This window comes from Zootermopsis nevadensis, unplaced genomic scaffold, assembly GCF_977971745.1.
Source record: "Zootermopsis nevadensis isolate Lab colony 2312 unplaced genomic scaffold, Znev_1.0 Znev_ptg000030l, whole genome shotgun sequence".
NCBI classification, from domain to species: Eukaryota; Metazoa; Arthropoda; class Insecta; order Blattodea; family Termopsidae; genus Zootermopsis; species Zootermopsis nevadensis.
In genome coordinates, this window is record NW_028259162.1 from 18,246,066 (window position 1) to 18,269,603 (window position 23,538).

General features: G+C 35.7%; 2 protein-coding genes across 16 annotated transcripts in view; one reads left to right on the forward strand and one right to left on the reverse strand.

Annotated features, from left to right (window-relative positions):
* Window positions 1-66: 66 nt before the first annotated feature.
* The window catches only part of LOC110831766 (dynein axonemal intermediate chain 7), a 54,655-nt gene continuing 31,183 nt past the window's right edge, over window positions 67-23,538 (reverse strand). For 10 of the 12 annotated variants that reach the window (XM_087358636.1, XM_087358630.1, XM_087358634.1 and 7 more), the window contains 7 exons: window positions 8,052-8,208; window positions 6,700-6,814; window positions 5,785-5,946; window positions 3,473-3,568; window positions 2,505-2,723; window positions 894-995; window positions 67-344 (listed from right to left, as the gene is read on the reverse strand). In XM_087358636.1, coding sequence (XP_087214762.1) covers window positions 207-344; window positions 894-995; window positions 2,505-2,723; window positions 3,473-3,568; window positions 5,785-5,946; window positions 6,700-6,814; window positions 8,052-8,208 — 989 coding nt within the window. In that variant the 3' untranslated portion in view covers window positions 67-206. Of the gene's footprint in view, window positions 345-893; window positions 996-2,504; window positions 3,241-3,472; window positions 3,569-5,784; window positions 5,947-6,699; window positions 6,815-8,051; window positions 8,209-23,538 lie in introns of those variants that run through there. The other 2 variants (XM_087358640.1, XM_022068141.2) reach the window with 2 other exon arrangements.
* Window positions 9,343-23,528, forward strand: LOC110831765 (toll-like receptor 4). 4 transcript variants are annotated; one of them, XM_022068125.2, is made up of 7 exons: window positions 9,343-9,724; window positions 10,655-10,812; window positions 11,574-11,837; window positions 13,408-13,761; window positions 15,820-15,981; window positions 18,001-18,229; window positions 20,177-23,528. In XM_022068125.2, the coding sequence occupies exons 3-7, from the start codon at window positions 11,585-11,587 to the stop codon at window positions 22,053-22,055; spliced, it is 2,877 nt and encodes a 958-aa protein (XP_021923817.2). In that variant the 5' UTR covers window positions 9,343-9,724; window positions 10,655-10,812; window positions 11,574-11,584; the 3' UTR covers window positions 22,056-23,528. The 4 variants fall into 4 exon arrangements, with proteins under 4 accessions (XP_021923817.2, XP_021923818.2, XP_087214753.1 ...); XM_022068126.2 differs by having other exon boundaries at window positions 9,345-9,724; window positions 11,664-11,837; XM_087358627.1 differs by lacking the exons at window positions 9,343-9,724; window positions 10,655-10,812 and adding an exon at window positions 11,118-11,267.

The following is a 23,538-nucleotide window of genomic DNA, read 5'->3' on the forward strand; positions in this document are numbered from 1 at the left end:
GGTTTGGCATATTAATAACAAATAATGCACTCATACATATGAAATAATTGTTTGAAGCAAGACAGGTTTTAGATATTCACTTCCCAATGTTTATTACACTTCTGGACGTACATAAAGCATGTAGTTTTACAAAAGCTGAAGGGACAAATAAATGTATTTGAATTTATTTATAAAATAACTACAAACAAAAATCAAATTTAGTTTTTTTAGGAATAACTTAGCACTCTTGTCATTGCCAACATTTCAAACACAGTTTCAACTAAAGTGAAATGCACATTCTTGATCTTCCCTATGGCAGAAAATGAACCTTGGTCTAGTGCAAGATGATACAAATCTGAATAGAACTGCAACAAATAACAAGTAATGTTATATAATCATTTCTATACTGGTTTAATAAACTTTTAGACAATCTCACTGTAATGTGAAAAATGAAACATCAATTTTTGATGTCACATCTGAGTGTCCGTCTATCCATCCATCTACCTTAGCAGTGGTGTTACTGAATGAATCTTTAGGAAATCATTTCATGCAACACCATTCCTTTGGAACAGAAACCAGGGTGATGAGTAATGGTAAATGTCTACCAGACTACACAGTGCAACAACCCACAAGACAGCCACCTTCAGACTCACTGCCGTGAAAACCTCAAACCCTACAAAGTGGTTAGTTAAGTGATTAAAAGTTACAGACTCACAAGAACTACAGTCAGAGTTGCATATGGCCTCTGATTCTAACTCAAGTCCTATCTTTCTCATACATGCACGCGTAGAACTGATATAACTTATGCAGCCTACTCCAAATCATGACAAGACATTCTCTTATCTACACACAATGGAATGTATTGTGGTCTAGTAACTGCGCCACAAGTCAAGAGAATGATGCTGTTATCTTACCCTCATACTCTGCACACATTCTTCACTGAAGGACTGGCTCATTTCTGTGCACTCCACAATGCAGGCCTTCTGGGGAGTCACAAGCAGAAGTGAGTAGTCTTGCTGCAATACAAAATCTTGATTATTCAGCTATAATAATTAAAATGTGCCTGAATATGTCTCTGCAACCCATATTTTTAAGATATTTCCAGATGAACTAAGGTCAGAAATCCAGCACATATACAACAAGTTAGGAAACTATGCATTGTGTAACAATTTTGGTGCATTTGGTAGAGTCTTGCCTTAGACCTTTGCATATGGCACCAAAGATATCAATTCTCTTGGGTTGATAACCTTTGTGTTGTCAGGGTATCTGACACCTAATGATATCATCACAGGCTATTCTCCCACATGGTTGCACAGCTGGATGGGAATTTCCCAGATAACATAGGTAACTAACATAACCAAAGCGACAATGGTAAGCAGAGATTATACACATGTGGATTCCCTACCCAGTTATTTCTGGCATGGAAATGTATGCACTGTCCATTACTCAACAGAAAAGCTTTGACCTTGGTAGTATGGACCCATGTGGAAGGCCAGCCACGATGAATCTGTGGCTAGAAACTGATGTATTCCAGTCAAGTTCTGTATGCAAGTTAATTCAACTTAATTTTCTATGATTTTCAATTTCCTATTTATTTGTGGAAAAATAGAACACCTGAATTCTTTGCAAATGGGCAGCAGTCCTTTATTGGGTATAAATATTCTATTCAACAATTTGATTTGAAATACCTTCAGCAATAAGTAACAGTAAAATGATGGGATCAGCTAAATGGCAGAATAATAAGTTACAGTGGAACCACGGTTCCAGAGAATTTGACGAAAATACGTCTATACGGTAAGGAGTTTATATAGTGGCTTTATTCTAAATATTTCCTTTATACATGCTTTACAGTTGAGTAAATTTTGATTAAGACATTGCTTATTTAACCTGAATTAAGATGGGTCTGTGGTAGCTGAAATATGTTATAAAATTTGTATATTTTAGAGTATCAACATTTCGTGCTAACACCATATCTATACAAGATTTTGATCTAGTAGTACTACATTGAGGATTTGACATCAATATTAAGCCAAACGTTTCCTCCATAAATGTGACAAAGCTTTGATTTTCCTCCTTCTTTAATTCAATATTAAAATCTCCTGTCAATATTATCAGCATTGTATTAGGATTTTCTGTGGCCATAACTGAAAACATCTTTGTATAATTTCTCAAATGACTCAAAATAAATCTCTTACAATCATCAATAGGTGTGTGGTTACAAATATACAGGGTTACAATTTAAAAAATTTTCACCATTGACCATACACTCTGGAGTTCATTATTTAATACTTCTATTTTTTAACGTTTTCTGTACTGTCTCATATATTCTGCGTTATGGAGTCTTTTAGCTTCAATGTCATCCAGCTTGAACGTATTATGACGCAACAAACTAACGCAACAATAGATTTCTTAATAATTCTTATATAAGATAAGTACCTGTGATATTGTAAAACGTTTTTACCAGCACAAAATTATCTAGTCTACGACGCACTTCTTCTACAAGCGATTCGCAGCTCATTTCTCACCTGTCTTTTTTTCTCAAGAAACTCTCTCATCTGTAGTACCAAGTTACGTCTTCCAGCCAGTAGGTTCCAGCGACTCCATGAGAAACTGTGGCTTGTTGATAGTAATGCCATGCAATGGTACAGGTGATTCTCTGCAGCTCTGTGCTTGGGTGTTGCTCCATCTATGTAGCAGTATGCATCATGGAGTGGAAACAGGTCCACACCACCATTGCACATTAGCTAGTCACACCAGCAGAAATAATTATTATTCCATCATCTTATAGAATCTGTTCCATGTGTCAAAAGAGAGAAATATGTTTTCTGACATGCACCTACCAGTATTATTTCAGATCATATCTTCTTCTTTATTACACCATCTTACAGGAGGTTGGCGACATTATGAACAGGATCCTTCCATCCTTTTCTCGTACTGGGACCTGTTCATATGTGTTTTTTAGGCAGGTGATACAGAAGTGGTTTGCCAATGCCTTCTTCTGTGTGTATGGAGTATGGAGTAATTGTTGGGATGCCACTGAGAAACCGGGGAAGCCCCAGAGGAAAACGCCATGTTGCCTAGACCACGGCCTTGCCCAACACAAGTTATAAATACAGGCACCGCCGGGAATCAAACCCGGGACCCCAGGATTACAAGGCCAGGGTTCTAACCGCTAGACCACCGTGGCAGTCAAGATCATATCTAAATGATAGATATTATAAGAAACCAAACAGACTTCCAGAAGATCTGGATCTCATTCTTCTGAAAATTAAATTATGAGACTTGTATTCACACTGTATTTGTGAAGGACACAGACAGCCCAAAATACCAGTTGGTGGGGTGTACAGACAAAAGAAATTGAAGAATCACTCTTTTCAACTTAGAACTTAGCACCGAAAATATAGTTGAACATTAAAATCTAAGATCAAGTTTTCATGATCACAATACTTACATAAAACAATTCAATGTTTAGTGAAACTTGATATATATTTACCTTCCTCAGCTGGTAAGGACTGTAGTAGTTGCCAACAATATCTTGCTGTGCTTCAGTGGCACCATTCTGCAGCTGGTTCACACAAACCTTATCTCCCTAGTAATAAGTAGATGCAATAAATTATTAGGAGATTTAACAATCATTTAAAACCACAAACAAATTTATGTTCATATCCCTCTGAGCTGGTTCCTTGGGTACAGTGAAAGGCCAGATACTGAACCCATGACTGTCACTGACTGACTGGCCTTTTATAAACAGTTTTAGCCCAGGGGTTGAAATATGCCAAGTCATGAACTATGCTACTTACAGGTGAGCACAAGGAATTTACACTTGCTTGATATAAAAATAAATATTATTTTAAACACAAGTGGTTAATTCATGTTATCTGAACAAGTGACATATTGTCCAAAATGGTAATGAAATTAAGAATACAAGGAGTTCTGGGCAGAATTCATACAGACTGCTTTTCTGCTCTACAAGCTTATAATCCTACAAATCTAGGTAATTCAATTTTATAATCTAACAACAAAATGCAATTTAACCTATCAGTTAGCCTCCTCAGCTTGGGCATGTTTGATAATAGGATCAAAGAACGTATATGAACAGGTCCCAGTCCGAGAAAAGGATGGAAGGATCCTGTTCATATGGACCTGTCGTCAGACAGAACACTAATAATAATAATAAATAATTTTAAAGTATGTTATAGAGTGTTATTATTGTTTTATTTTTGGAAGGAACATTCGTGAGTGCAGACTCTTTTTATTTTAAATCTGTCAGACATAAGCTCAAAGTTTCACATCATTATCATGTAGGTAAATGTTGACTTAGAAACAGTATTTCATATAAAATCTATGGCAATGTTCACAATATATCTTCAAAGAAAATTTCATATCCCTAACTTCAATGGTCCATTAGTTTATGCTCTCACACTGAAAGCCAAATGAAAAAGTACACATGGCCATTATGTTCCTCTGTTACACTCTGCAAGAGAAACCTTAATGAATAAGGCACATTTTTTGTAAGGACTATTACCATACATCTTTTCAGGACCACATATGATGTGGCACTAGTTTCACTCCTACATCATGAGTCTGTGCATGCGCCCCATACTGTTATTACTGATTTTTGGAAGGCTAGGGTGATCTCCAGTGCCATAACAGTTGTACTAAATTTAATGAAAATCAGATCACTATTTCAAAATAACACACACACACACAGACAGCACAATGGTCTCATTCACCTGCTTCTTCTTTTGAGAAAGGAAAATAGGTGCATGCACATGATCCCAACTCACTGTATATGCCCATCTCATGGTTTGAGCCTGGCTACAATTTCACCTGGTCTGCAAGCAGATGAGGTATGATGGCAAAAAGCTCGAAGCATTTGGTTGTTTGTGGGCCAGCCAAACGATTGATTAATAATAATAATAACTTCAGAAAACTGCCATTTTAGGATCATCATATATCATTCAAAAGACACTGATGTAAAATATATAGTCATCCCTCACAATAAAACTATATAATACACTATATTTATTTTGTACAGTCTATACACAAACGTTTGAAGTTTATTGGTGTTGTAAAAATTATATAATATTAAAACATTAAATGTTATATAATTTTTACAACACCAATAAACTTCAAACGTTTGTGTATAGACTGTACAAAATAAATATATTTAATCAACACAAACATGACGCATATAAGATACAAATTATATAATACACGTAACATATTAAAAACAAAATGTACTTCAGAAATAGTTGCTGCACGATATACCTCAAGGACAAGGTTAGTTTCAGGTACACAGAAGTAAATACCCTACAAAATGGCGAATACAGGTAGCCCTGATGTGTTCCTGGACAAACCGGCGTAATCGGCATCGGCATAAATTGGAACGATTTTATAATGTAAATCAATGGGAAGTCAATGACATGCGTTCCCAGCACCCAAACATTGACGAATAATATAATGGTATTACATTTAAAGCTCTGAAATAACATAAATAAAATAAAATGAATTTAAAAATTATATTTACACACAATTTTAAATTCTGTCAACTTTATTAACATTCCTATAATATATTCAGAAAGGTACAGATTCAAATCTCAACCTGAAGACTGCCTATACTGACTGGGGTCATGGCTTTTCTCAGTCCCTTCGGGAAAATCCTGGACTAATTCAGAACTATATAGTCTGAGCTACTGACAGTGTCATAAAATAAACAAGAAATAAACACACACAACTTCATACATAATGAGCAATGGTGAACAGATTAGTTTTATTCAATAAAAGGTTAAATTAGATAATTACCTTTATGATGAACTCCACAATCATTACAGCTGCTGTAATGCTGAAAGAAACTGCTTCACCTTTCTGGTATGGCTTCAATTCCCAGGTCTGATAAGGCAGGTTAGCATAACGGTATGCAGCAAAACCAAGAGCACCAAAGCGCCCTGTTCGGAATGTCAGCACCTTAGAAAATCAAATAATTTACTGTTCATATTCAAAGCTTCTATTACTTTATTAGTTATCAATATTTATCTTAACTGAATATTAAAACTAAATATGACCAATATTTTTTATACAACACTATATAAATTAGAATGGAAACGATGAAAGACTTAGCTATGACAGAATAAACATATTAAATATAAACACATAAAAAAAGGATACTTAACAGAGGTAGGTGGACATGTGCTGCTGTTAAATCCTTTATGACAGAATTAACACTGGGAAAATGGCAAATCAACTACACTGTGTTAAACAGAGGCTACATATTTTGATAATATTTTCAATCAGTGTAATCATTATGATAATTTACAAAATGAATACTCACTAAGTGATTTTTTTTGAGGGCTCGATCTCTACTCAGATCAGTTTGTAAGCTTTTCTGTTCTCAGATGAAAGCTTTCATTTGTGCCTAATATAAAACTTGACAATGTAACGAACATTGGCACCAATTGTGGTCCAGAGACCATGTTAAGCTGTAGTTTCCTCTACTATCATTCTCATGATCACATTGTCACTGACAGTAACACAATGGCAGTTCCCACACCATAGATGTATCTACACCCTTGACTAGCTGAGCAGAGAACAGGAAGGCCCATAACTGGAGGTATTTTTTTTATAGAAGCATTATTACAGAAAGTTATTCATTTATGAAATCTGTTTTATTTCAAGTTTATTATATGAGATAAGTGAAATAAGCTGTTACAAGAGGAACACCTGTTTTTCTTCATTAAATTTAAGATCATGGAAATCCTCAGTGGACCAAAAGCCTGCGTCCTTATCCCAGCTGGCAACAATGGGTGGCTCAAACCATAAGACATTTCCTGGTAACCTGTGACAACATGCAAATTAGCTAGAATATAACCTCAAACTTTGCAAATAAAACCACTCTATTAATTTGGGGTTAAAAGTACATGTATGGCAAATACAGTAACTTATCTTCCATCTTACAGCTAGATAATAATTATGACAGGCAATTCACAATATTAACAAGCTAGGAAATTTATGCACAGCATAACATGGCAGGACATTGTACAATTTGTGAATTCTGTTCTATAAGTAGCATGAGTGATTATGAGACTATTTATTCCACAAAAGCATGATCTTTGACATTTGTGAATGGTACCAGTAATGCGAGAGACGCTTGCTTAACTGAGTGCTGATATCATAATTAATGAGGGAAATCTCTTTGATGAGGATAATATAATCCATGGCCAACAAATGACACTAAGGTGAATTCATATGACCAACAAATTGCCTGTAACACACAGAATGTTCATCAGCTGCTGATGACCCAGTGCACAAATTTTCATTAACCAGAGGAATCGCTTGCATCACTACCCTGTATTCTAATTTAAATGTCTGTCAATTGTATTTAAATGACTGCTTGTCACAATCACAGCTGTTGGACTAAGAGTATGATGCAAGGGAAACAACTGTGCAATTTTGGAAATAACTATACATAATTAGACCCCTTGCAGGCTCACATTTGTTATTCTTTGTTTTTATACATGGACATGATATAATTTTTCCCTCAAAGTTAACGCCACATGTAGACAAAATTAATGGGGATTATCACCATGGAACACTCCAGCATTTGGTTTATGCTGTTAATTTGTTGTGAAGGCAAGCAAAAAACAAACATTCTTGCTCTCTTCCATTATTTGTGACTACTGTTTAGGAAATAGCATTGTCTTGCACACACCTTTGAGTGCATCATGGCTAATACTCAAAATCCAATTATCTTTTATGGAACATGCTAAAGAAAACCAAAAATTATTTGTCAGTAACCACTCTCATCTCCAGCTTATTCTTTATGAGATCAGAAATACAAAACAGTGTGGAACAAATTTACTACTTTTCAAGAGTTATATTTTTCTGACTCTAAGTAATGCTTCATCTCAAAATGACTTACTATACTTAGATATATGAATGGATTATTCCTTACCAATTATTCAGTATTTTAATGGAACAACAGTCATTCTCCTAAATGAATCAATTACATTCTTCTCATGTTTTTAGTTATTCTGTATGTGCCAATCTATCATAAATTTGTCCATCAAACTCACTCAATACTGATCAGTGCAAGTTTCTCAAGCTCCTGTTCCTGTTTTTTAAGCTCAGCCTCTATCTCTTCTGGAAGTCTGCGCTGTCCTGGCTCTGGAGGCGGAGGTGGTACATACTTTTCATGAAACTTAACCGGACTCAGCTCTGCTGGAACCTGAACTGATGAAAAATAGTGGCATGCAAGACTTTAAATGTAAAGTAGAATTTTGTACCATGGGAGAGGGCCAGTGGGAAGACCTAAAGGTAGATGGCTGGATGCAGTGACGACTGACTCCAGAAATCTCCTTGGAACAGCAGCTTGGAGAAGGATAGCGTTGGGTAGAGAGGATTGGAGGAAGAAGATAGAGGAGGCTAGGGCTCGATTTTGGGCTGTTACGCCATAGTAGTAGTAGTAGTAGTAGAATTTTGTACCACATTTGGCATATGTGAAAAGTTTAGATGATTGGATGCAGTGGGTCTGTCATGGATGGGCGGCTCAAGTCACAGCATTCAGGCTCCGAGGGTCTCAACGAGTAAATGCAACAATGACTCATAATTCTAAAAGTAATATAGCCATTAGCACAACACTGGGTAGTGAGACTATGTGTCTTGTCAACATGGATTTGCAATCTTAATGGATGATACTAATAACGTGATTGGCTCACTTATCACTGAATTAATTAACCAATATTTTCTTTAAGTTGCTGTTCTTCTAGCTGTAACTACAACTTGGTTCATACTCAATATGCACACTCACTTATTGCTATTTTCCTATACCCTAAACTGCCAGTTAACAATTTACAGCATACTGAAATTCTCTCTATCACTGCATCTCAACTAACCATTTTTAACTATATTAACAACTAACAAAGTGACCATTCTTTGCCCAAGTTTTTCTTAAAATAAACTATACTTGAGTAATTAAATCCCTTACTTATGACAATATTACAAGCACACATTCTTGCTGGCCAATTATTCTATAATTTAGTACTGCAGTCACATAATATTCAATCAATACATCTAATGTGTCAAATCATAATCAGGATAACTGCAATAAATCACAGAATGAAAAGTGATGTCTGTATTTCTTTACTACTATTCCATAATTACCCATTTTAATATTATAATTTCATCTGTGAGCCTTAGAAAAGTCTTACAAAATATTGCTTTAAAAGTTGTAGATCTATCAATGGACATTTCATATTGATAGTTCTAATAAAATTAGGGTACATAATTTGAAAAATTAAGTACAGGTTTTGCATCTCTAAATAAGTAGATAGCTAATGATGATAGGATACAACAAACTGTAATCTTGCTACTTGACTAGGCTGGAGATAAGATTAAAGATAGACACAAAGGCAGCATTATTCTGGAGATAATCAGTGATATGAGACTCTCTAGATCACATCTCTTGAGTGGAACAAACATGAAAATGTTAATCTGTAGTTCAGTGTCACAGTTTAAGCTGAAGTTAATATTGGAAAGAGAGTAATAAATTTTGCAAAACACAACCATATCACTGGCATTTCTACAAGGAATAGTTTCTTCGTACATAGCGAGTGTAGTGCATGTGTAAGAGAGTTTAATTTTTAAGTTCTCCAAGACAGTGACATTGTAAAAGTAGATTATTGTTTCATATATTTGAATACACCACCACCTTCAGCACCAATTTAACCTGAGTACAGAGGACTGAACAGTAAGTAGATACTGTTTCTTGTTTATTGAATGATGTTTTATCAACAGAATAGGTTACATAATACTGAAAGAGAGGATCACTGTTAACAACGGGTTGAGAAGATTGTAAAATAAATGGCTGAAATTATGAAAGAGGAAGGATTCTGAATGAATGTGATAGATACAAAGAAATATTCTCTCTGATCATTTGTTTGGAGGTACTGAGAAAATTCCTTTATCCTCCATCTGGACAACTAGATTTTTGATGCAAAATTGTTTCTGATTTGCCTGCTTAGTAGTACAGTATGTGTGTTACCTGAAGAGATTATACAACAAGAGAGAGGAAATAAGAGAATATATTTTACTGTGGACACGTGTGGGAGGAAGTAATGGGAGATGGAGAAAACTGCACATTGGAGCTTCATAATTTGTATTCCTCTTAATATATTATCACTGTTATCAAATATTAAGGAAGATTAGGTGTGTGAATTATTAGCATGTATGGGAGAGATGAGAAATGCATACTAATTTTGATCCAAAAATCCAAAGGGATGAGACCACTTGGAAGACAAGGCATAGGTGGGACAACAGTACTAAGCTAATGCACCTTGATAAGCGTGCACTACATATTTTCACAATCTTCTTTGATTCTTTAATTATTTCTTTATGTGTTATCAACTGCAAGATTGTGGAGCATTAGGTCAAAATGAGTGAATTATGTGATGGGAAGAGCTATAGTGGCATACCTTAAAGTAAATTGGTGCAGACGACTGAAAAAGAAATCATGAAAACTACTGTTAAAATAATTGGGATTTAGATAATATACATCCTGAATTTGTCAGCTCTATAAATGAATTTAAATATATTGTTTGGTTCACAAAACAATTTTGTGTCGATTACAAAAATAATAAATAACAAATGTCAATACTTAAAATACTATTCTTGTTTCCAGGCTATTTTTCAGTTAATATAAAGGACCTTTAAGTTACTAGTTAATGTCTGAACTGTCAGAGACAAAACAAAGATGAGTGGAAATGAGGACTGTAATGTGCAGCCTGTGTCAACAAAAATATAAACAATGAAGATAAGGGGAAAAGAAAAAAAGGACTGGTAAAGTATAAGGACCATTTGAAAATTATTTGAAAAACTGCAGCAATGCAGGCTCCATACTGGCATGAGCAGAAAACAGTTTTTGTGTGGCAGACTAAATAGTGCTTCACGTGTCAGCTTGTTTTCACAAATGAATAATCACTGTCTAAGTGTCATACAGTTGTATAAAGCATGAGATGTCATGTAAAACTGCAATGAGAAACACGTTCAGTACTGGACAAGAAGGGCTGCCCTACCATTACCAATGACAAGATAGGTGCATGCTTTACCAACTCTCTCTGTCATTTTGAAAGGTATTCGCCCGTCTTATCACAGAGCAGCATGACAGATCTTCTTGTCCATAGCCCTTTAGAAATCCTTTGCGGCAGTGATGTGCAGTTCACCCTCACCCAACCTGGATTTTGATGAAAAAATATTGTTCATACTTACTGAACATATTATTAGGGCAACTTCAGGTAATTTACTAATGTGAGAATGTTTATTGGCTCATGAGAGTCAAATAAGTGGTTCTTGTGAACACAGTAATTAACCTTCTGGTTCTATAAAAAACAATATATTTTTCTTGACTAGGTAAAAGACTGATAGCTTCTCAACAAGGACTCCACACCATGATATTTTCAGTACCTCTTTTTCTTTCTTTTTTAGATATGACAAGTTATATCCAAAAGTAACTTGCTCAAGTAATCTTTTATATATAACCTGATTAAATATAAACATGAGCAAAAACAATAAAATTCTTTATAAAAATATATGTTTTTCAGACTGTGCTGCTATGTCAATGCTGCCATTGTTCGTGCTTCTATTCCTGCTACATTTTCTGTTACATGGTGCTAATGCAAAGTGTGCCATAGGGGATGCAGATGAGAATGCAAAGTGGATAAATTCTAATGGACGTCTCAAAATACATGACAATGACAACACTCCAGATACTGATGGTGATGACTACTTCCTCATTCAAGCATCCTGTCCTGAAAATCTTGATTATGATGACATGGATGAAGTCTGTAACTGCACTTTCACAAACAGTAAGTTACAAATATCAGTTGTTCAAATAATTTGTGTTAGCATGATACTGATGTATTGCTTCCTCACTTGGTTATTTAAGTAATAAAACAAAGTGCTAGAAAGAATAAAAGTGCCTATGAGACATGAAGCAATAGAAAAAAGAAAATTATTATGCAAAAAATGTATTACCTGTACAATTCATCTGACTGTATTAATTATCAGCTACACACAAAATGTATCTGACATTCTTCTCTCAAGGTTCAAGAATTACTGGAGATAATAAAAGTAAATTTTTACATAATAAATCAACTACTGATCACATTTCCTACATTTGTCAGATCCTGCAGAAAAGAATGGCAGTATGATGGGAATCTTTAGACTCAAGGATAGCCTAAGATTCAGCCATGTATAAAAGTACATGGTAATTCTAAATTCCTATAAACTAGCATGATGGTGTCCAACTGACATGTTGGAACTTTCCTTGCTTCCAACAGGTGGTACCACCTGTGTGTCACAAGGACTCAGTCACTGATGGTAATGTCATAAATCCTATCCAGTGCCAGCAACATGATATTTTCCCAGGCATAATTAAACTTTATTTAGCACATAAATCATATTCATAGGTGCAAGAAGCATTTCAAAGGAGGTATCCTCATGCTCTTATCCCTCAATAGATAATGATTTCATGACTGGTTGACCATTTTTGAGAGAATGAAAATGTAAATTACAAGAAACTGAATGGACGGCTGTCTGTGGAAAAGTCAAGAAAAATTGGACATTGTCTCCAAGTCTCCTAGGAAATGTCTTAGAATGCTTTCATTATAAGCACTCTGTGCACGCTGTCTCACATCATCTAATGCTTCACTCAAGTTTCAAAACAAGTACCTCTCAATACAAATCAAACGAATGCATCAAACTGCTTGTAATTTATTTCTACAGCTCAGCAACCAGTTCTATGCACTCAGAATTACCGTTGTAGACTGAACATTACTTTAAACATCTGTTCCTCATAGCATAGCACAATGGAGCCAGTATATCACAGTCAGTGTAGTGACCAGCTACAGGCTGGACGACTGTGGTTCGATCCCTGACAGAGGCAGAGGATTTTTTTTTAGCCTTTGTGTCTAGACCAGCTCTAGGGCCCACCCAGCCTTCTATCAAATGGGTATTGGGGTCCTTTCCTGAGGGTAAAACACAGCCGGGACGTGAAGCTGACCACTCAACCCTATCTAGTGTCAAGGTCAAGAATGAGTTGGAGCTATACCTCCTCTCCCCACAAAAGACCTACATGGCACGTAGCAGGGCTGCTTTATTTTTAATTTCAGCATAGCACAACACAATAATATAAGAAGAGAGGCTGTTTTAACACTAGAATCTCATCTAAAATTTAAATACATAGAATAAACTGGGATATCAGCACAACACACTAATATATTACATGAAAATGGTATAGAATACTAAGTAGAAGTAGATTTGACTTAATTCTAAATGTACTTGAATATGATAGTCATCAACTGTATTTCTTTGCAATTTTTAAACATTCTTTTTCATAATACAAGTTAATAATCTGTGTAAAACTTTCTATTCTAGGCACTGGTTTCATATTCTCATGCAATGGGGAGTACATGGACGATCTACCAAACTTAGGTAGCGAAGTCCCTGTGGATAGATTGAGGTTGTATGCAGTACGGAATGCAAGAAATGTGCACCAAATCAAGTCATATCAGTTCTCAGGATACAGAACAAAGGAGATCAGAATTGAATATATGGAAGCACTCCACCTGGAAGACAGGGCATTTGAAGGGGTTCTAGACCTAGAAACACTGAAGCTCACACACAATAATTTTGGGAAAATAGGGCAGCCTGAGCTCATCTTTGCTGGGCTGGTCAACCTTACAACACTTGATCTGTCATACAATCAACTTACTGGCTGGAAATCTCGAGGTACCCTTTATGATAATTTGTTAGAACTATTCAAGATGAACTTAACAACAGTACAAACTCTCAAGCATGCACAGGACCTTTCGGTTCAGAATCTATTTTCTCTCCATCCTCTTTTCAAGAGATAATAATTCAAATATCAAAAAAGTAACATTATTTGCCAAATACTGTATACAAGATTTCTGTCTTCTGGGTTGTTGCGTTGTGTAGTATGGTAGATGTTTACCAGCGTTTCAGAGGTCATACTGCCTCTGTCATCAGGGCGATGAGTATGAAGATTTCTGTCTTCTGGGTTGTTGCGCTGTGTAGTCTGTGTAGTCCCTGATGACGGAGGCAGTATGACCTCTGAAACGTTGGTTAACATCGACCAGACTACACAGCGCAACAACCCAGAAGACGGAAATCTTCATACTCACCACTGTGAGAACCTCAAGTCTTACACTGTATACAAGTGTGAATCTTCTGCACCTTCATTTTTAGAAACAAACAAACACTAAATGTCTCTGAGTGCTGAGGAAAATATTTAGAAACAAGATAGACAAACAGCACAACCTTGACATTTACGGGGGTTATGTTTTTGAAAATCCCCATAAACTGCAAAACTGCAATTCACAAATTTCAGACTATGAAAATAGCGGGGTCAGGGAAACCAAAATATTATACTTAATATGTCTAATTAATGATTAATAAACATGTAAATATTAGTGTTGGTGTTTATTGGGATGATGTTGACATTCCTGGCTGAAATTTGTTAGGGTTCTTAACACAAAAGGCAACAAACAGTTCTAAAAATTTTAAAATGTTCAAAGTACATTCAGTGTCGCACAATATCTATATAGCTAATGAGACAGGTGGGGCAGATGTGGGCTGTGTGCTTGCACAAGAGTGACTGCAAAAGAGCAAGGGATCTGTGCCATGATGCAGAAATATTACAATTCTTTTCTGCAAATAAGCAAAACTACAACATGCAAACCCATAAACAAGGAGGAGCTGATGTAATATGAGAATATAGAAAAATATGTAATTAGAAGCTTTACAGTCACTGTAATTGTCACCTAGTATTTTTAGCACAACTGAATAAAAGATGATGAGTGGAACACATCGCATACACAGGATAAACAAGAAATTCGTAAAACATTTTGGATAGAATGGCAGATGGGAAGAGATCACTTGGAAAACCCAGGCATTATATAAAATACGAAAATTAATTTCAGGCAAACAGATTGCAATAAGAGTGATGAACATTCAGATTAAATAAAATCAGGTAATATTTTAATTGTTTGACTGTTACTTGCTCAAGCAGGTCCTGTACCATAGAATTAACTTATTTACGTTGCCTGTTTGTAAATTCTTTCTGATTTAATAAAAAGTTCTCACATGTTAATGATCTAGAAAAAAGTATTTTTCATGCATTATGTATTTCTGGCATGTTTCTGTGCATCAACTCTTTATTTTAAAATAAGGTGCAAATGAAAACACAGTTCAAAGACACAGACTCGTGCTGAAAGGGGAGGCAACATGATATGCAGAACTGTAATCATATCCATGTGATTTTAGTATGCGTACATAGACATAGCAGGAATTCATATTGCATACCAAAAGAGAGGTTTAATTTTTTATATTTGTTAATGTCAAAATATGATTGAAAATTCATGATTGAGGAGTTAGTGTAAGATTTCAGGTTTTCTTGGTGGTGAAGACGTTAGTGTTGTTCTTCTGGGTTGTGATGCTGTGTGGATTTGTAGGTAGATACCAACATTTCTCCAAAATATTGGTATCTAACCTACAAGTCTGCATGGCATTACAACCCACAATAACATCAAAGAGTAAGTATATCTTTGAAGGTACAGACTGAATGGAACTTTTACTGGACATGATATAATGGCAAGATTTCGAAAACATAGTCTTTTCTTATCTACCTAAACAACTTTATAGAATGTTCCTATACTTTGGAGTTGGTTTGTTAGTATATCTTCATCGTCATCATTGGCTGTAACAAAGTATTCAAAAGTTACATATATTTTACATTCACTTCATTTTCACTGTCCTGTTTTCTTTTAGGAAAATCTCCGAGCGATACGCCAGTGCTGCCGAAACTTACAACCCTGGATCTGAGCGGAAATCCTCTTGAGTATCTACATAATGATACATTTGAATGGCTAAGAGGATCACAACTTCAGCATCTAAATCTGCGCAAATGCAACATAAAGTCTGTTGAAACAGGTACTGATTTTTCTGTTTTCACATGGGAAGAAACTTAAAATGTACTGAATCACTTACATGTACCACAATTTGCTGTCACACAGAAAATTTTTCACAGCAAATGAAATGCCTTGTTCTGCTACATAAATATTTTTCCCTCTTGCATCAAATTTATATACGATATAGGCAACCCTCGATTTACGCCGGGGATGCGTTCCTGGACGAACCGGCGTAAATTGAAACTCTTTTATAATGTACATGAATGGGAAGTCAATGACACCCGTTCTCAGCACCCAAACATTGACGAGTAATATAATGGCATTACATTTAAAGCTTTGAAATAACGTAAATAAAATAAAGGGAATATAAAAAATATATTTTATACACTTACAATCGGCAATTCGTTGGTCCCCGCGATTCTTTCATGTGATTGTTGTGTACAGTCATCTCTGCTGTTATGCGATAGTTGCATTCATGTAAGACGCCGACCTATAGAAAATCGCGTAGTAAAAATAAACCCGATACCTCCACAGAGATTAAATTAGTCCTTTGAAAGTTTAAAGCGTCAGGAATGAAATTGCATAAGAGCAAACTCGCATATGCAAAAGTTTGCATTTCACAAACAACTTTTATCGATTCATCGATCTCATTGGAGCAAATTCGCGTTAACGAAATATACGTAATTGCAGAGATGACTGTATTTATAATTTTTATTCAAAAACAGCGATGTAATAATTACGATTTAGTATAAGGATCAGTACGAGATACATTGTAAAACGTTATAAATAATAGTAAAAATTTTTTTTTCACTTTTTGACTTCCTGGTTTCAAAATCGGCGTTATTCTGAATCGGCGCAAATCGAGGGTTACCTGTATTCTATTTACACAGTAATGAATTCCTAAGAAACAAGTAAATCAAGAGATAATCCTCCATTAGTGTGTTGAAATTCCAGTTGACAAAAAACTACATGTAGGCAATTACATGTTCAAAACGTCTTTTCAGTAACAAGACTGGAAAGGTGTAATCTGAACTGGTGCAACCTAAAACAAGCTTACTTAGGTTTTAAGGAAAAGAATCCTGAGATGTTGTTAAAGTTTGCAAAATTATGGCCCAAAAAGGTGTGTGTTGACTGAAGCACATATGCATCCAGTCAGACATTTTGTGGGTTCCAGCTTCAAAAGTGCCTAAGAAAGCGGATCTAGAAACTATAACAGTTCATGAATAAGTTATCAGTGAAAAGGAATCTTGTTGCACCACTGATAAAACAGAAACCAGGCTTTTGAGACTCTAAACAGCTACTCTTACAGGTAATATTTATTACATGAGCAAAAAATTAATTTTAATATTTTAATGAATAAGCCTGACAGGTTTCTTTCTGTTTATTATTAATGTAGTATTACCTACGTAGCTTACTGCAATCTTTAATGTAAGTGACCAACAACGTGTGTAAAAAATGTAATTATAAAAAATTAAAACTCATCAATCCACTGATGTCCAAGCATAAGATTTTCCAAAAATGAACTCAAAGAATCACAAAAACTTAATTATACATGGTTATAATTTTTTTCATAAATGAGGGTAAAATGTTAAAGGTCACGGCCAAAATATTGTCTTATCAAGTAAAAGCCCTGCTTAAGAGTTTTTAACTGGAACAAAAATTAGCTTCGTTTTAATTCGGACCAGAGCCGTAAGTATTTTAGTGAATCAGAATGTGGGAAGATTTAAGAACTCAAAACTTCAAAACACAATAACTTTGAAATTAACTGAGAGAGGACAGAAAAACTGCATGCTTAACACTCAATCATCAGACTCCATAAGTTTACAAAATCTCACTGAAATCCAAAATGGTCACGTCAACTTTTGTGTTGATTTGACGTGGAATGACTCTGGTGTGAAAATCCATATTCTCAATATTCACGATCTTTCACTATGAACTGATTCCCTCCTAGAATTTCTGTTTTTCCATACACAGAGCAGTGAATATGTTAGTCTTATTGATTTGGAGTTCTTCTTGATTCCAACACGTTTAATGTTTATAGGGACACTGGATCCAGTTCAATCAACAATACGTACCATCGATATTGGAAATTCAATGATTCCACGTTCACTGATCCTGAATCTAATACTTGCATTGGCTTCTAAATCTGCACTACAAGGAATGGCATTGTCCAAAATTGGCCTCACATATATACCATACAATGTTCTAAAGATGACCAGCGGAACACTTCAATATTTGTCTCTGCATGGCAATACATTTCGAAATCTTAGGTAAGCATATTCACGTAGCGTGAGAAATAGCAATAAGGCTCAAGACAAATTCAACCTGTGAAGCACGTGCCACATTTTAATGCCTATCCAGGAACAACTTGGAATACATAAGCCACCAATCACATACAGTTGTAACCTTGAAAAACTGTTTTACACATGAAGATTTCTGCCATTTTTGCCGGTAGTCACACTGGTCAGTAAATTTCTTCTAAGATGCAATGCAGATGCGTGTTCTGTTAGCTTATAACATGAAAAGGGTTTATGCCAAATCCAACAGCGACTACTTGTCTTAAATTATCATGCAATATTTTAGCTTTTATATTTAACTAGAATGATTATACAGAGTGATTCTATATTAGACATACAAATTAAGTGGCAATTTATGCACATAAAAAGAACTATGTAAGTTCATATACAAGGGGCAGTCAAAAAGTTCCTGGAATTGTGGTATAGCACTGAAATGGTACGACACATGGCAACGCTTACCTAATCACGTTCAAAGTAGGACCCTTGCGCACACACACTTGCTTCGATTTGATGTCCTCCATGGTTGCGAAATGCGTCCCCTTGAGGCCCATTTTCAGAGTACAGAACAGCCAGAAGTCACTCGGAGCGAGATCCAGAGAGTATGGTGGTTGGGTGATGACGGGAATGCTTTTCTCGGCGAAGAATTGCTGCACAACCAGCGAGGTGTCAAATGTGACGGCCAAACTCCGGAAGATTCCAAACGAAGCCTTCCGCCAGTGCTTCCAACATTGGCAGGATCGATGGAGCAAGTGTGTGTGCGCGTAAGGGTCCTACTTTGAAGGTGATTAGGTAAGTGTTGCCATATGTCCTACCATTACAGTGCTATACCACAATTCCGGGAACTTTTTGACTGCCCTACGTAAATATGGGTCTGCAAATCCTTAGTTTTTCAAGTTAGGGACCTTCTTTTATGTTGCAATTTGATGAACAAAGCACCTGGTAACATCATAAAATTTCCTATTGCACAGTGCTGGCATTATTGTTGAAGCTTTGTACCAAAACAGAGCATTAAATGTGGAGCAGTTGGCACTAGTCACAGTCACCCTCTAATATAACCTAACTTCTACACACAGCAGTCAGAATAGCATTGCTTCTGTTTACTTTCAATGGACTTCATCCACACATCTGACAGGCCTCACCCTTTGTTGGCCATCCATCATACACAGATGGGAAGGTAGCGTAGTTGGATAGTGACTGAAAGCTTATGCTCTGCATATGATATGTCTATAATAACAATAGTCTCTTCATTGAAATACAGCGAATGTGGAAAGTAAAAGGAAAAGTAATCCCAATAATTATAGGAGCAGCTGGAACTGTTTCCAAGTTACTCAGAAAATATTTGGCCAACATTCCAGGCAAACACTACATTTGGGAACTTCAGAAAACCGCCATTCTAGGATCATCATATATCATTCGAAAGACGCTGATGTAAAATATATAGTATATATAGTCATGCTTCACAATAAATCTATATAATAAATGTAATGTGTATTAAAAACAAAATATATTTCAAAAATAGCTGCTGCACTATGTACCTCAGGGTCATAATTTGTCTCACGTAAATAGAAGTAAATACCCTGTAAAATGGTAAATAGATGGAATAATGAAAATAATAATCACCATCGTGTGGCGAGCAATTCGACGTACAGTCATGCAGTGTGTGTACGGCTACTACTTATGCTCACCAAGCACTTTGTCGATCTAATTATAGCATGTAAAAAGGGCTTGAAAACTAAGGATTTGTGGACCCATGTCTATATAAACTTATATCATTGTTTTTTTGGGTATATAACTTATCACTAAAGTTTGTACATCTGATACAGATCACCTGCATATACACAGATGTTAGTAAAATTGAGCCATGGTAAAACTAGCTGTGCAATACATTCCTAAATGTAATACGAACAATATCTATTTCAGCAAGGACCACCTGAAAAGAAGTAAGAAGCTGCTGCAACAACAAGCAATGCAGAAGAATTCTACACTGTCAGTTTATGACAGCATGCTGTTACAAACCCCAAACAGAGTGTTTCCTTCCATGCTTAAACTTGAGGAACTTGACCTCAGCAAGTGCAGTATCTATTACATAGAAAGAGAAATATTCACAAAAATGCCATATCTGAAATCTCTGCTTCTGTCTCAAAATCAGCTCATCAGTTTCAGCATACTGAATTTGCCGTCTTTCTCCCACCTACTCTATTTGGATTTAAGCAATAATCCATTGTATTTGAACAGCCTAAACTTCACTCATTTCCCAGTCCTTACAACCTTAGACCTTTCGTATACCAATGGGAAAAAGATTTTTAAGAATGCATTTCAAACTTCAAGAATAAGTATAGAGAAACTTTCAATGTGCTACAGCAAACTAAGTTATATTGAAGATGACACGTTTATAAATTTTAATACTTTGAAAGTTTTAGATTTGAGTGGGAATATCAACCTAGGTCAACATTTGTCTGCTGGTACATTCAATGGGTTGGTATCTTTGGAAGAACTTCACTTAGCAGAGTGCACATTGAAGGTTCTGTCTAAAATATCTTTAGAGCATAACACAACAATTGAAATAGATCTATTACAGAGCCTTACATCACTTAAAAGAATCAATCTTGCTAAGAATGACATCACAAACATTACCAGTAATATAGTAGAGACTCTAACAGAGCTGGACAGTTTGGACTTAAGTAATAACTACATTAGATCATGGAATGAACCAGTTTTCAAAAACACAAAATTGAGGAATCTTAATGTTGCACATAACCATTTCAATTACATCACAGATGCAATGTTAAAAGATTTTAGATCCTTAAAGGTTCTAATTGTATCATCTAACCCATTCGTGTGTGACTGCAACTGTCTGAAGTTCTTGGAAATAACTGAGAATATCACAGCGAATTCTGAAAGTAATCAGCATAAACCACCAGACATTCAAACCAAGAGCAGATTCAAAGTTGCATACCCTGCCAGGGACACCTCAAATTATTTTATTTCAGACTGGGATGATAATGACGCTTATATATGTCTAAATAAAACTGATTCAGATCAGGTGAACTACATTCCCTTTCAAAATGCATCATGTGACAAAGCAAAGGTTCAGCCACAGACTCCAGCATATGGTGATGATGATGATGACGACACTGATGCAAATGAAGTGAAGAACTACGAACAAGCAGCAATAACAGCCGTGGCCGCAGTCCTTATTGTCACTATAGTTGTTGGTATCACATATTGGAAGTGGTGGTACATCCGATATTTTGCTATTCTCGTAAAAAATGCCACTGTTCTGAGCTTCATGGCACACGAGGAAGATGCTTCTACTGACCACATTTTTAATTATGACATCTTTACGTCATATAGTGATCACAATCGGGAGTGGGTCCTCAACAGTTTGCTGCCAAATCTTGAATCCAAATCTAAAGTGAAGGTCTGTCTCCATGAACGTGATTTCCAAGTGGGAATTAGCATACTGGAAAATATTATCTCAAGTATAGATCGAAGCAGGTGCATCTTGCTGGTTATCTCACAACCATTTCTACGAAGCCAGTGGTGCCAGTTTGAATTACACCTTGCTCAGCACAGACTCCTCGAAACAAGAAGGGAAGAGCTCATTTTGCTCTTCCTTGAGGAAATTCCAAGAACAAAAAGACCAAAAACCTTAGAATACCTCATGAAAACTAAGACATACATATTGTGGCCAAAAGAAGATGATGTAGAAGGCCAAAAGCTATTCTGGAAAAGATTGCATCGAGCCATTCTTCGATGTACAGCGGAGAAGGAAAAGAAACATAGTTCCACAGTTTAATTGTTAGAATACTACAAAATGGAAAAGGAAAACCTTATAGTGTACAGTGACATACATACACTGAATAATTATGAGGAGAATGTGTACTTATCCCACAGCAAGTAACATAATATAATGAAAGACAAACCTCAACACATCATGTCCAGATCCATGCATCTTCCTCTAAATTTTAGAAGACAAGACCTGGATTACAATACATGACTTCACATAATTAGGTCAACTTGGCACCTGGTGGTCTCAGGGTAGGACAATGAATTCCCATTCAGAAGATTTTGAGTGCGATCCCTGGCCAAATCAGTGTGTGGATTTTTATGCTCACAGAGTGAAGCCTTCACTTCTATGAAAGACAAAATTTTGGAATAGGAGTACACCAGGTCTGCACCATGGTTTGGATGCCACATTAAATTGTAGGTCCCCTCTGGCAACCATTATATTCATAAGCACACTGTTACTGGGATAAAGAAATCTACCCTATTGGTGCCCGTCACCTCAGAAACAGATCCTAGACGTGGCTAATCAGTAGAGGCCTGGAAAGGTCACTATAGGTCATCCCTGGGGGTATTTTTAACTGACCAACACCACTGGGTCAAATATAGATACATTCTCTCTATTACATAATTTAATTTTCAGGAATGACTGCAACCTAACATTAAAAATTAAGTTTATTTTATAAACTTCTTAAATGATTAGGGTAACGTCCATTATCCATTAACAAGGATGAAAAACAAAGAAATAAACTAACTCAATGGCACAGTCTCTTCCTTGATTAGCTAATATTTATTTAGCTCAACAACAAATTCCCTGTAGCACAAAACCTGGAGATTCATTACGATGATCACAAAAGCTTGCCACAGAATCATATTCTGAAGTGAATCAATTAGTGGGACCTAATAAGGAAGTTCAAAAAGTGAACAAAATATCTTGTATTAATGTTCATTAAATTTCTATAAGTTTCTAGTTTAAGAAACTACATCTCTCTGTGTTAACAGTTTAGTTTTTATACACACACACTCACACCAGTCCTTCCAAATCAATGTTAAATTTACCATTTAATCTGCCCTGCTTGGGCAAAATTGTTTGAAAATAGTTAAATTAAATTTTGAAGGCTTGAGAAGAACACGATTAAGCTAAGATAGGGTCAAAGCATTTTAAAGACATAATTTAAAGGATTAATTTACACTGAACTCCATGACCGAACTGTTCTTCCCTCTTTCAATGTATAATTTATGTTTTTTTTTTTAACATAATTGCTGGTGTTTAAATTCACCAACTCCAAGAAAAATGCTAAATTGGGATTTCACTGTGCCATAATAATGTGCATGATATTGTCTTTAGAAATGTACCTTGCAACTGGCTTGATTACAGCCACTTAGTACCTGTTTTACAGCCTAGAAAGTAAAGTTTATAATGTAATTAAAAACAAAGAAGAGTTTTTTCTAATAAAGAAATAATAAAAGGAACTGAAAAAATGAATATGAAAGAA

What these genes read in the sequence shown, in the direction of transcription:
- LOC110831765 (XM_087358627.1), top strand. Translation starts at nt 11,183, where the DNA reads ATGTGCAGTTCACCCTCACCCAACCTGGATTTTGATGAAAAAATATTG. An exon ending in TACTGGCTGGAAATCTCGAG is followed by an intron (nt 13,762 to 15,819) that starts GTACCCTTTATG and finishes GTTTTCTTTTAG; the next exon opens with GAAAATCTCCGAGCGATACG. An exon ending in CATAAAGTCTGTTGAAACAG is followed by an intron (nt 15,982 to 18,000) that starts GTACTGATTTTT and finishes TAATGTTTATAG; the next exon opens with GGACACTGGATCCAGTTCAA.